The following is a 14,329-nucleotide window of genomic DNA, read 5'->3' as shown; positions in this document are numbered from 1 at the left end:
AAATTCTCGCTGAGTGGGATTCAGTGTGGGGAATATTATATCTGATAAATAATCTAGACATTGTGAAACGCCGAGGTTACTTTTGGAACTATATAATGATTCATAGTAGTCATAAAAACATTGAAGTATTTCTTCGGTCGTGGACACTAATGAGCCGTCTGGCGCACGAATCTGTAGTACTGTATTAGATGTATTATGTTGACGTACCAGATAGGCTAGGAATTTACCGGTTTGATTTCCCAATTCAAAGTATGACTGACGCGTGAAGAACAGCTTACGTTTAGATTTGGTGTCCATGTGTTGAGTGTATAATCTCTGTGAGGTCAACCATTCAATTCTATTGCCATTAGTTTGGCTAGCTATATATGCGGCCTCCGCATCTTTCAGTCTCTGTTCCACCCCGTCGTCCTCCCTCAAGGTCACCCTTTTTATGTATGTAATTGTGGAGGACAGGCATCCCCTCAAGTATGCTTTGAGGGTGTCCCAGAATAAATTGGTGTTCTGGGGCTCTGGGTGAGACAATATGAAACAATTTAACTGATCCTCTGTTCTGTCGTTATTATCCATTAGTTTAAGCCAAAAGGGGTTCAGCTTCCAGACCATGCCACTCCTTGATTGTCCAAATTTGAGTTTAAGTATAATCGGACTATGGTCCGATATCCCCCTATTACCGTGTTCCACGTTATCCACCCATGTTACCAGCCCACTAGAACCAAATATGTAATCTATGCGGGATAGGGATTGTCTAGTAGATGAGTGACAGGTGTATCCCCGCACTCCAGGGTGACGTATCCGCCACAGGTCAAGCCATCCACTACTCTCTATAAATGATGCCAATTGGGTCGGGGCCGAAGAGGGGGGCTCCCCAGATCCCCCGTCATCTAGTCTCAATTTATCAAGGCTATTATCCATAACTAAGTTAAAGTCTCCCATACAAATGACTTGTGCGTCCGGATAATTTAGAGCAAAGCTCATTGCCATCCGGAGAACTGACATACTAGCAGGGGGAGGGTTATAGACACATAAAATCACATATTCGCTAGAATTGATTAATGCATGCACAAATACAAATCGGCCATCAGGGTCTCTTCGAGCCTCCTTAGCTTCCCACCTAACATCTCTATGTATTAACAATGAAACTCCTCTCGAGTAGCTGGTGTGGAAAGCATGTATGTACCATTGTACCCACGGCTTCTGTATATATCGAGCCGTATCTCTGGTCAGATGAGTCTCCACAAGGGCTATTATGTGAGGGTGGTAGTGCCTGATTTGCGAGAAAACCTTAATTTTCTTTCGGGGGGATTTGATGCCTCGTATATTCCATGTCATGCACACTATTTCAGACCCCATGTCTATTCATCCAAATATGATACATGCTATTATTCAGGCAAAGATCAAAGGTGGTATATAGGAAACAATAGCATTGTCGACGGCAGTTTCTACTTAAATAACAGAGAAAACCAGTAAAAAAAGAAAAATTGAACAAAAACCAAACAGTATAGGAGCAACGTCTTGTGCTCCCATTGTTAAAGAAATAAGGGGATACCCCTGCTGGATTCAGCGTCCGGTATAGTTGGTAGTCTGGACTTCTCCAGAGAGAGCTCCTTATTTAGTAATCCAAAGAGTTCTACTTGACTAAACATATTTAGGATTCCTTTACTCAAGACTCCCCATGAGATCGTAGCCATTCGGTCACCTCCGCCGGATCCGTGAAAAACACCGAAGAACCCTTGTAGACAACACGGAGCCGGGCCGGGAAGACCATTGAATAGATGATATTTTTGTCTCTGAGTTGCTTCTTGATCTCCATAAATCTGGCCCTTTGTTTTTGAAGTTCCACGGAGAAATCTGGGAAGATCGAGATTACAGCATTATCGAATTTAATAGGGCTTTTTTGCCGTGCCAACCGTAAAATAGTATCTCTATCCTTGCAATTGAGGATCCGTGCCAGAAAAGGTCTAGGAGGGGTCCCGGGAGGAAGAGATTTTGTGGGTACTCGATGGGCTCTTTCCACAGCAAATGTTGATGAGAATTCATCTCCCAGAGAAGATTTGAGCCACCCCTCCAGGAATGCCTCAGGTTGTTGACCCTCTGAACGCTCCGGCAGACCAATGATACGGATATTATTCCGGCGCAGTCTGTTCTCTAGGTCATCTGCCTTTTGTTTCCAGGCATTTATAGAGCCGGCTACTTTTGTCAACTTGGCCTCCATGGGTGTGATGGTATCTTCCACATGTGATACCCTCTCCTCTACTTCTGTAATGCGTCCCTTCATAGTCTGCATATCTTGACGGAGACGTCCCACCTCGGTGTGTACATCCTCTATCTTCTCAGTGAGAGATGTTCTGGTTAGGGAAATAGCTTGCATTAACTGGTCCGACGCTTGTTTAAGCGTCAGTTCCTCCTGTTCACTTCCCTCAGTACCATCAGAGGGACGATTTTTGCGTTGCATTTGAGAGGGGTTATTTCTCAGGTTACGTGTGTTGTCAGAGGGATCAATTCTGGCAAATTCCTTCAGTTTGTCAGCTGCCCCTGAGCCCTTAGTGCGCTGCATGATTAGCAAGGTCAGAGTCACAGTATATATATGTAAGCCCAGCAAAGTTATCACAGGATGATGATTGCAGCAAACTGAAGTTTAAGTTATAAGTGGGCAATCTCAAAGTTCCACTGGGATGCCACGCACCAGGGAAGGTTCACTGTGCCTGCAGTGTCAGCAGCCAAAAGAGGGATCCAAAGCCCTCAGGAGTAATGGCACCGAGAAGTGGAGTGTCTTATATATGAGGAGCGCAGGGCCCAATCTTCCAGGGCACACACCGCGCGTCCTCCCAATGTGTCCAGGATATGTGCTCGCACCCCCACTCCTACAGTGCTGCAGAGATATTAAGATGGCGCCGCGTCTTCAACTGCCGAAGCGCGCGCTCTGAGGGTGACAGCCGCCCCACACAGGCACCACCTCCGTCCCAGTCTCTCACTCACCCGGTGCACCGCTAGCTCTCAGCGCTCACCGCTGGTGCCGGTAATCGCCTGGTGATCAGAGCGCGGCCCGGTCCTGATTCAGAGCGGCACCGCGCTTCTCCTCACAAAGCACGCTCTGCCCAAGATGGCCGCTTCCCAGCCGCGGGTCCCGAGATCTTTAGTTCCCGCAGCTCCCCGGCCAAATCAATCTCTCGGCAGGGTCCCGGAGAGTCGCCTGGAGTCAAGGGGGTTCGGCGGTGGTGAATATATCACCGTATGCAGGGGTCTTGGTGCAGGATATTTAGAAGGATTGGGGAGCTCTCTCGCAGTGCGTCCTCTCTCCTTCACTACATAGCCACGCCCCAAAAGCGCTGATTTTGAACAACGAAGCCTGCCGGTTACCCGCGCTGAGTCCAGGGGCCGCCGGAGAGGTAAATGTATCCGATACCGATACCCGATACCACAAAAGTATCGGATCTCGGTATCGGAATTCCGATACCGCAAGTATCGGCCGATACCCGATACTTGCGGTATCGGAATGCTCAACACTAGTGCTCATACTAAATGTCACAGACTCACAACTGAACACTAAATGTTATAGTCGTCACAACTGAACACTAAATGTTATAGTCGCCTTTTTGGAAGTGATTTTCTGTATTTTTATATCACAATAATGTGACATTATTTTCATTTTTACTGTTTTGGAAATTTATATCTCTAAAACATTTCTGCTGTCCCCTCATCTTTGCAATATTGATAGCACTTCATGTACTTAATTTCTCCAGATGAATTGAATTAAGTCCTAATAAAATAAATGATGTCTAATGAATACAAATGAGCAGGACAATGTAATTTGTTAAACAGAACATACAAAAGACTAAATTTAGTTTGATCAGAACGGACAGCTATATTTCCAGTGCTCCCCAAAGGTATTTAATTGCTTAGGTTCATTCTTTCTTTACTATTTAGAAACAGTAAATTGTCATGGATAAACAATATGTCATGACAAGAAGATGCATTTAGAATTAATAAAACATAAGATAAAACAATGCAAAGTGACTATTCTTCTCCATTCTCCTAAATTTCAAATGTATCATAGCTGCAAAGACAAATTGTTTAAACTTAAAGGAGTTGTGCAGTCTAAAGCTACATGTCTGCAGCACTCTGTGTGACTGCAGACTTGTAAGTACTTAAATCATGCGCAATACGCACTGTGAATATTCTCTAGTGCCAGCGCCAGGAGTGGGTAGTCATGTGACTGCCAGTATGCAATATGCATACTCCTGGCTACATTCCGACTAGTGTATTGAGCGAGACCAGAACAGTCTAGTTGGATTGTGGCCGGGAGCATGCGTATCGCATAGTTGTGCTTACACGACCACCCATTCCCAGTGACTGCACCAAAGAATCCTCACAGCACATAGTGTGCATGATGTGAGGATTCACAAGTCTGCAGTCACATAGAATGAAGGCAGACTTGTAATTTATGACTGGACAACCCCTCTAAAGGTAATTTATCTATCATTGATATCCACGTAGGTTTCCGACTGCAAGATCCCCTTACTGATAGATAGAATGGGGAAAGTTTATCCCTATCAGAATGTAGTGACAGTGGGCCTACTCACCAGCCTCTCCATTTGTTCACTATGGGCAGGGCTGTTGGAAAAAACTCATCCACGGGCATGCTCACTGTGATTCCATGCTAGATGGTTTCTGAGTTCCAGAGTCCGTGGATCCTTAGTGATATGTAAGTTGTCTTGCATCCTATAAGTATGTAACATTCAATTGTCCCATTCTGCACCATAGTTGAGGTCCCTATGTATGTTTGTTCATTGTGGGAGGAAGCAAATGTACCTAAAATAAGCTCATGCAAGCTCAGGGAAAACGACAAAAAAAGCCCCTATGCAGGAGGAATGCTGTGTCTGGGCAGGATAGGCAAGTCCTTGTCCTTAGTTAGAGCCAAACCCAAATCTCGATGCTACAAGGTAACATTGCTATGGCCTTTGAGACATTAACCATTAAAGCATAACGGGGGAAAATGTACTTTATAATTATACATTTCTGACAAATTTTGAGCACACATAACTAGTCATATTATATATTTCAAAAATGCCAAAATCAATGTCCTAAATTACAGTTAATAATCCATCATGGCAGTGAAATCCCATCATTCTCTTTATAAATGTAAAAGGGTTGCCAAATTTTGTATTTTTGTTGGCTTAGGCTGGTTTCACATTTGCATTTGTGTCCGCAGCATTTATGACGCATAGATCCGCATGCGTCTTGAGTTCCTATCTTTAACATTGTAGACGCAGTTGCGTGCGTTTGAATGCGTTCGCCCGCATTTGCTTACGCATGCGTTTTTTCGCTATGTGTAGCGGGGTGCGGCTGACGCATCATGTTGGAATTTTTGAGGCAGCAAATTTCCATCAAATATGCGTAGGCATGCGGATGAGTGCGTTAAAAAAAGCATTACTGTCTATGGGAACGCATGCGTACTTATGTCTTTGTGTATGCATGAGTTCGATGTGCTGGCATACTTTGGACTGCGCATGTCCATGAACTGATTTAGACACACCCATTGAGACATGCACTCCTGGAAATATCAAACACATGCACATAAAAAGCGCAAACGCATGTAAAAACGCATGCTAATGCTACATTTTTTTTTTGCAGTCATGCGTAAGCTGATGTGGATAAAAAACGCTGCGTTATCATGCTTTTGCATGTGTCTTTGCATACGTTTGCAGTTGCAAAACATAGACGCAAATGTGAAACTAGCCTTAGACAGACTCTGTTTCCATGCACATATTGACATACAGCTCTGGCAAAAATTAAGAGACCGCTGCAAAATGTTCAGTTTGTCTGATTTTTCTCTTTATAGGTATATTTTTGAGTAAAATGTAAATTGTTCTTTTAGTCTATAAACTTCTCACAACATGTCTCTGAATTTCAAAGCAATACATTTTGTATTTTTTTCTGAAAAGGAGAAATTGGCAAAATTAAAAAAAACAAACAAACAGTGCTTTCAGAACTCAACTAATGCAAAGAAAACAAGATCATAATCATTTAGAAACATCAATACTAATGTTTTAACGCGGGAAGAGATCAGAAATCAATTCTGTGGAATAACCATGATTTCTAATCACAGCGTCTTGGCATGCTTTCCACCAATCTTTCACACTGCTTCTGGCACAAAAATGTAAGAAGTTCTTTGTTTGATGGCTTGTGACTAGTGTTGAGCGATACCGTCCGATACTTGAAAGTATCGGTATCGGATAGTATCGGCCGATACCCGAAAAATATCGGATATCGCCGATACCGATATCCGATACCAATACAAGTCAATGGGACATCAAGTATCGGAATGTATCCTCATGGATCCCAGGGTCTGAAGGAGAGGAAACTCTCCTTCAGGCCCTGGGATCATATTAAAGTGTAAAATAAAGAATTAAAATAAAAAATATTGTTATATTCACCTCTCCGGCGGCCCCTGGACATCAGCGGGAGGATCCGGCGTCCGGCACGGCTTCTTTCTTCAAAATGCGCGCCTTCAGGACCTGTGGAATGACGTCCCGGCTTCTGATTGGTCGCGTGCCGCCCATGTGACCGCCACGCGACCAATCAGAAGCCGCGACGTCATTCCTCAGGTCCTAGAAGGCGCTCATTCTAGGACTTTAGCTGAGGAATGACGTCGCGGCTTCTGATTGGTCGCGTGGCGGTCACATGGGCGGCACGCGACCAATCAGAAGCCGGGACGTCATTCCACAGGTCCTGAAGGCGCGCATTTTGAAGAAAGAAGCCGTGCCGGACGCCGGATCCTCCCGCTGATGTCCAGGGGCCGCCGGAGAGGTGAATATAACAATATTTTTTATTTTAATTCTTTATTTTACACTTCCGATACCGATACCCGATATCACAAAAATATCGGATCTCGGTATCGGAATTCCGATACCGCAAGTATCGGCCGATACCCGATACTTGCGGTATCGGAATGCTCAACACTACTTGTGACTATCTATCATCCTCTTGATTACATTCCAGAGTTTTCAGTGGGGTTCAGGTCTGGAGATTGAGCTACCCATGACAGGGTTTTGATGTGGAGGTCTCTTAATTTTTGCCAAGCTGTATATGTGTCTCCAGAAGCATGAGCAAGGCACAATGCAATGCACTGGATATTACAATATAAAGATTTACAATTTTCACTCAGCAACATCTGCTGTTGCTTCTGTTTTGTAGAACACCCATAGAGTCAAAATTGGCATTACATTGGAGAAAAATTCCCAGATGGGTGTAATTTCTAAAATAGGGTCACTTGGGAGAGTATTATGCTCATCAGGCAGTTAGGGGTTCTGGATTTGGGGTTCATAAACTATTCTACAAAATCTGGGCTCCAAAAGTCAAATAGTGCTTCTTCTCTCAAGAGTCTTGCCATGTTGCTAAGAAGTACTATATAGCAACACATGGGGAATTGACATAATAAGCAGAAATTGTTTGACAAATTTTGGTGTCATTTTTACCCACTTCCTTTTGTGACAATGAACAATCTGGGGTTAAAACAATTTTTCTTTTATTTGAAATTGAACTAGTTTTTTTCACTGCCCAATGGTATAACATTCTGTAACATACAGAGTTGTAAAGTTCAAGTAGAATTACATTTACCCAATTCTAGCCATAAAAATACTGATTTAGAGAATAACTTTGTTTGCCTACTTTTACCATGAATTAAATGAAAGAACAAGAATGAAAAACTACCTGGTCTTTAAGCCGTTAAAAACTGATGACCCTTTATGTTTAAAGTGCATATTTTTATAATTTTTGTATTTTTTCTGGCTGAGAACAAGATGAAAAATGTGTTTCACAACAGTGTATTATATAAGTATTCTGTAAGTTTATTGGACATTGATATTAGTTGTACGAAAAATATTTTAAAAGGTCAGAAAACCTCTGATGGCATTGCACCATTTACCTAAATGTATCTTGTAAACCAGAAAGGAACAGGTAACTTATCAAAAGTTACTCATGGTATAATTTATACTATCCAGGAAAATGTCAAGCCTATTTAACAGAGAAAACTGAATTGTTTGAAATTTAAATTCATCAAATTTTCAACAAAATTTTCATTTGAAGCAATTAATACACCCCAAATTGCAAGTGCTGCAAAGCATTTAATTGCCCAGAAAAAATGTGTAACATTCTGAGGACTAGAAATGTGTTGAACTCTTTTGAGGATTTACACCGCGCTAACAAATATTTCAGCCTTCTTAAATTGTAAAAATGTTCCAAAAAGTACCTCTTTTTCAGGACAGATGTTCCGCTTATTAGTATTTATAGACAAGAGATGCACAAAGAAGAAGCCAAAGATTTTTTAATGAGCAGTGGACCAAAAATTATTTAGGCATTACTATTTGGGCAGTAGAAAAAAGTTAGTTTATTAAAAGAACAAGCTATAGCTCTTTAACATGGCTTTTAAAAATGATCCCTATTTTGATATCTGCTGTTTGAAAAGTGAGGAATCAATGTCTAATTAACCAAGCTGACCAAGATTATTCTATATGGGAGCAGGAAAACGTTTCGCATTTTTTATGTGATGAAACAATGGCTTTTTAACCAGCTGTTCAAAAATTATCCCTATTATTTGGGAATCAGCAAAAGGCTAGTTGTTTACAGAATGAAGAAACAATGGTCATTGTTAAGCTGTCCAAAAGTACTTTTTAGGAGAAGGGAAATGATTTCTTTAAAAAAGTGACGGATCAATAGTTTCTGAAATAAGTATGCAAAAAATATCTAGTTTTTGAGCAGTTCAGGCTCAATTACCCTGCAGAGGTCCCAAAACCAGTACAGTATAGCTATAAAACACATTAGGCAAACAGATGTTTGTGACCGTCTATCAGCAATGGCAGTGAATGTAGCAGTAACAGCAACCGTATAGTATAGAATATGACGAGGCAGTATATGAGATGTCTGGCTGTGTAATATATAGCCATAGAACATAATGAATAGGCAGCAGATGTGTGGCTGGGGTGGCAGTCTATCAGTATTGGCAGAAGCAGTACAGTGTAAAATTGGATGATGCAGGCAAGGAGAGGGTTGTGTGTCACCAGCTCTGGCAGCCTTGAGAGAAGCAGTAGCACAGTATAGATGCAACATAATTAGCAGGCAGAAAACATTTGGCTGGACATAGGGCACAGGCAGTAGTGGAAGAAATACAGTGTGGAAAACAATGGCAGGTTCTACAATAAATCTAGTCGTTGGCATCAGCTGTCAATGAATGAAAATCAACACTAAAGTTGGTGCCAGTTTATTGTCACAACCTATTCCAAATACAAGTACAGGGGTCTGAGACAACTGGAATTGGAGAGGGAGCACTATGTCTAACCTGATGGCATACATCACACATCCTTGATTAGTTACAGATGAGCTGCCAATGCCATAAAGAAAGAGGTTGTAGTCCATCCAGAAGTCCAGCAGCCACAGACCACTGAAATGAGGAATGGAAGGAGGGACAGGCCAATGTAATGAGACATGCTAATTGATCCACACTAAATTTAATTTGCATTGAATAATTGTCACAAACATTGGGATTTTGTGAAGTACAACCCACTCCACTTAGAGTTTGCAGAATGGGCAAAACAAAATTGGAACAGGACCCTCAGCTTACACAGAACATTTTGTTCAGTGATGAGGCAAACTTTTTGGGTGGGCCATTTATATGGATACCCCTAAATAACATGGGAATGGTGACAGTTTTCTTGCGTAGGGTGTCTTGTATTGAAATCTGCTGCAATAACCCAGGTACTGCGTTTCCCAGACATCAACACAATTTCTATCTGCTCCTCACGTGTTAACCTCTGCGATATATCAATGGCTGTAAACAAAGAGAAACTTGTAAATAACTCATGAAAGAATAAAGTTACATTAAAATCAAGCAACCATTGTTTTTCTTGTGAAATTCTCATTAAGTTTGATGTGTCACATGAACCTCTTCCCATTGGAAAAATAAAGTTGGATCCAAAATGGCCGACTTCAAAATGGCCGCCATGGTCACCACCCATCTTGAAAAGTTTTCCCCCTCCCATATACTAATGTGCCACAAACAAGAAGTTGATATCACCAACCATTCCCATTTTATTTAGGTGTATCCATATACATGGCCCACCATGTACAGGTTTTATTTATTTTACAAAAAACAATGCCTCCTTAAGAACCCTTCCCCTTTGTCTCAGAAGAGACCTCTGCTCCACTTTGATGGACTCTACATCCATTTGTTTTAGCTCTCCCATGGGATATTAGCTTGGGCAGTCTGGATCTAAGATAGCATGGTTCAGAAAGTTTTTTTTTAAAGCTTTGACCCAATAAAAGACATTTATGCCATATCCATAGAGTAGAATATTTTACAAATGTTAATGTAACTTACATAGAATATAATTAAAAAAATAATAAAATTTGCTAGATCAGTTGTGTCCTATTTCTTCTCTCCTTTATGTCTCCCACAGGCAAACATCTACAGGCATAAAGAAATTGGTTTCACAAAACATAGGTGTTCAGGAGGTTGAACTGCCAAACTCCAACCTATAAGATATATATCAAATATTAATTTTGTCGCAATACACCAGTGAATACATTCCGTTTCATTTAAAATATAGTGTTGGTTTTACAGATCCATTTCATTTAGTGTAGGAGTAATTTTACTTTATGCAAATAAAATTAATTTTTCCATTTCTCAAATAATTAACATTTCAATGAAAATGGATAATTTGAAGGCAGACATAGATAAAGAACAAAAACCTTTAGAAGTTAAGAAAGAGACAGATTTATTATTTAAGTGGTGATTTAGAAAATGCTGGTGGACGCATGGCAGTGGTATTAAATATTTCATGCAGCTAACAGCCTGGTCTGTGGAATTTAAAGAGATTGATTTTTAGATTGTGAAAAATGCTTTATAGAATCATTTGGGAGAGAATTAAAACAAAACCTCGGCAAACAATCCCTTTGTAATTAACATTTTTTCATTCTGTTCTATGACAAATCTGGAGAGACCAATTTATTACAAACCGCATTGGCTTATCTGGAGAATACAAGAATCTATAGACTTTAGGGAACACAAATCACAGATCATTGGGAATTAGACTCATTTAAAAATATTTAAATGAATGAGTATGAAGAAATATATATTCTGAATGACATCTCTAAACTCATTCTTTATAACCATTTTTCAAGCTAAAACAGATGGCAGACTCTCAGGCAAAAATGAACCACAAAGTCAGGAACTGGTTTGCATTTCTAATGAGATGTCTTATTGAGATGGGCATTGACAAGTATCAGGGCTTTTTAATATTTGTGAAACATTTTATATATTTCTGTGCTACAAAAAACTTTAGAGATTTTCATTTAGATTTTGACCATTCTAAAGCGCCTTGTCAATGGAGCTTTTTTATGACAAGTTCTGTGCTTAACTTTACAGTTCTTTCTAACCTTTACACTTCAGATGGGTAACAGCTGAAAAAACAATATAATGGGTCAAAGGCCACAGTAACCACTTCATCTAATTTCAGGATGAGGAATTTCCACAGCTTATCCTCTCCTCAACATTAAAATTGCAATAACAAGAAGGAAGAGTTGTGGAATTATGGAAATCATCAGATCGATAGACATGCTAATTACAGGAAAATTTTGAAAACAATATTTTCAAAACATCTCAACATATTCATTATCGACTCACGTCTGAGCTCCAGTTGCAAAAATATGCACACTTACACAACTTTGAAAGCTACTTATGATGTTATCAATGGTTGTCTGGGCAAAGTTCTGCTAAACGGGATTCCCTTGGTCATGCAAATAATCAAGATCCTCTGCTAGCTTTTCCCTGAACAACTGCTGACCAATTATATCCCATATTTGCTCAATGCTAGAGAAAATCAGAGATGCTGCAGGCCATGGTGGCACATTTAGGCTGCTCACTGTAGTCTAAGGAACATGCAGCATAGCATCATGTGGAAAAATGTTTCCTGGGACACTAAGAAGAAATGGCTGTTCCACTGATTCCAGAACCAAATCAATGTAACATCCAGCTGATAGTGTAACAGGAACAAAGATTGGAGGGGTCAATCTACTGTTCAGTTCGCCAACCCACACAATAACACCGGAATTAGTACAGTTGTTAATTTCCCTCATGAAGGCCTCTTCATGGAGTTGTTCATGTGGTTTCCAGACCAGAGGCTGTAATGGAACTATTCAGACTGCAATTGAGGTCTATCCTCTTCAGCGATGAGTGTAATGATTGCTGGAGATTGGCCTGGAGACCATGTGGGCTTAGAACTGAAGAGGACCCCATGAAAAATATTCATACCAGGATTATTGTGTAGAGTGGCATAATGTATGAAAGTTTGATGACTCTAATATTTACCCCAGGTAAACTAACTGCTTGGCATTACATTGACTTGGAACAAATGGTATGGTTATTTCTGTTAAGTGTCCCAAGGGCCCTTTTTCAATATAACAATTCTAGGCCTCATGTTGCTCTTCGAACTTGGAGCAACCTGTGTGGCCTAAACATGCTAGTATGGCTTGCAGCCTTTCTGGATTTGTCTCCCATCGAGCACATCTGGGATGCCACTGGTCAGCAATTGCAAATGGCGATGACAGCAGCAGATTTTGATGATTTTCATGCCCAAGTATATTGCGTGGCAGGAAATTCCTCAGATAACCATTAATAACCTCAATAAAAGCATGCCAAAGTGGTAAGTGGATGAATTTCTGATGCATATGCTCAAAACAAAATAAATTGAGATGTTTTAATAAATTTGTTTCAAATTTTTTTTTCATCATTTGTATACCATTGACATCTCTCTTGATCCTGTGATTTCCATAATTTCACAACTTTTTCTTCTTGGTATTATAAATTCAATATTGAGGAGTATATAATGTGCATGAAGAGCACAAGAAGTGTACAAAGCCTGAACTGTAGCCAATAGTTGAGTGATGTCCATGCACAGAGATTTTCATTTTGGTAGCTACAGCTGTACAGACAAGATAAATGCAGCCATTCTATTTCCTATAGTATGAAGGTCCTGTGGTGTGTGCAGTGCATTGAAAACTTGCTTTTGATACTTCAAGAAGGTGAAAAAAGTAATTTCATACTGAATGCTACTGTATAATCATAATTATTTTCCAAATTTTTACATTAAGTTACTTTTGATAAAGTACATTGGAGTACACAATCAGCACATGTAGTTTTCTTATATAATAGACACACAAAAAGGTTTGCAAAATAATTTGTTTGTAGGAATTGACATTATTATTTACCACTACAGCTAATGAAGGCAAAAAAGTATTATTTTTACAGTAGATTGTGTCTGATTAAAAAAGTTATACAGACCAAGCAATCACCAACTCGATAGCCAGTGATACATGAGTGGCTAAGGGCTGTCCACACAACTTGAATGGGCAGCCTGGTCCACAAATTTCGGAGGTGCGCTACACTGCAGCAACTGTCAAAATAACATCTCCAACATCTACGGTATATATTTTCTTCATAGGGAAAATATATGTACCATGTAAATGGAATCTGTCAGCACAGTTTTTTAGCTGATGTTATAATTGTGGGATTTGGATGTTTGAGTAGGCAATAGAAAGTGAACTCATATCACCACTGTTTACGTCTCTGTTCTAGTCTTCTGGGCAGAGCAGAAGTTGTGAACAGTGCTGACCGTAATCAGGTTTGTTGCTGTAATCGCATCCGCTGTTCATTGATTGGTTTCCTGCTCCGAGTGAGAATATGCTGGACATCATCAAGGAACAGTGGACATGATTACAGGTAGGACACTAATCACAGAGTTGTTTGCTGCTTCAGTTCCGCCCAGATGACGTAAGCAAATTGGTGTTTGCTGTTGACATACGGTAATTTTTTTTTCTCTCTCCCAGTCATACATTTAATCTTTACTTGGACATGCTTACAAAGCTACTCACTGTACAATCATGAAAATCTCTACTGATAGGCTCCCCTTAAGTTGTTTGTAAGGTTAAATTATTCTATGAGCCATGAATATCCATTTTAATATATTGTTGAATGTGTTTACTCTTGGAAATAGTTGCAATCATTACTTTACCATGTCCATATGGTAATGAATTAAACATACACTTCCCTTCATTATTCGTTATGTATATTTACTTTTTTCCACATATGTTAGACTATCAAATTCTTTAATTTAAACAATATTTCTGTTAATCTTTCTATTAATTTTCCATCTGTATGTACAGTCATTGTTTTGTTTTCAACAGTGTCACTACTCCATGAAGAAGGCAGCTGCTTTCCTTGGTATTGGCACACACAATGTGTATTTTGTTAAGGCTGATGATCAGTAAGTGGATATGT

General features: G+C 40.1%; 1 protein-coding gene across 1 annotated transcript in view; it reads left to right on the top strand.

Annotated features, from left to right (window-relative positions):
- The window catches only part of GADL1 (glutamate decarboxylase like 1), a 462,065-nt gene that overhangs the window by 204,380 nt on the left and 243,356 nt on the right, over window positions 1-14,329 (top strand). Inside the window, exon 7 of the mRNA XM_069730021.1 lies at window positions 14,236-14,315. Within this exon, the coding sequence (XP_069586122.1) occupies window positions 14,236-14,315 (80 nt within the window). The remainder of the gene's footprint in view (window positions 1-14,235; window positions 14,316-14,329) is intronic.

Source organism: Ranitomeya imitator, chromosome 6 (genome assembly GCF_032444005.1).
Source record: "Ranitomeya imitator isolate aRanImi1 chromosome 6, aRanImi1.pri, whole genome shotgun sequence".
In the NCBI taxonomy this organism is placed as follows: domain Eukaryota; kingdom Metazoa; phylum Chordata; class Amphibia; order Anura; family Dendrobatidae; genus Ranitomeya; species Ranitomeya imitator.
Note: the sequence above shows the minus strand (reverse complement) of the source record. Positions and strands in the feature narration are given on the sequence as shown.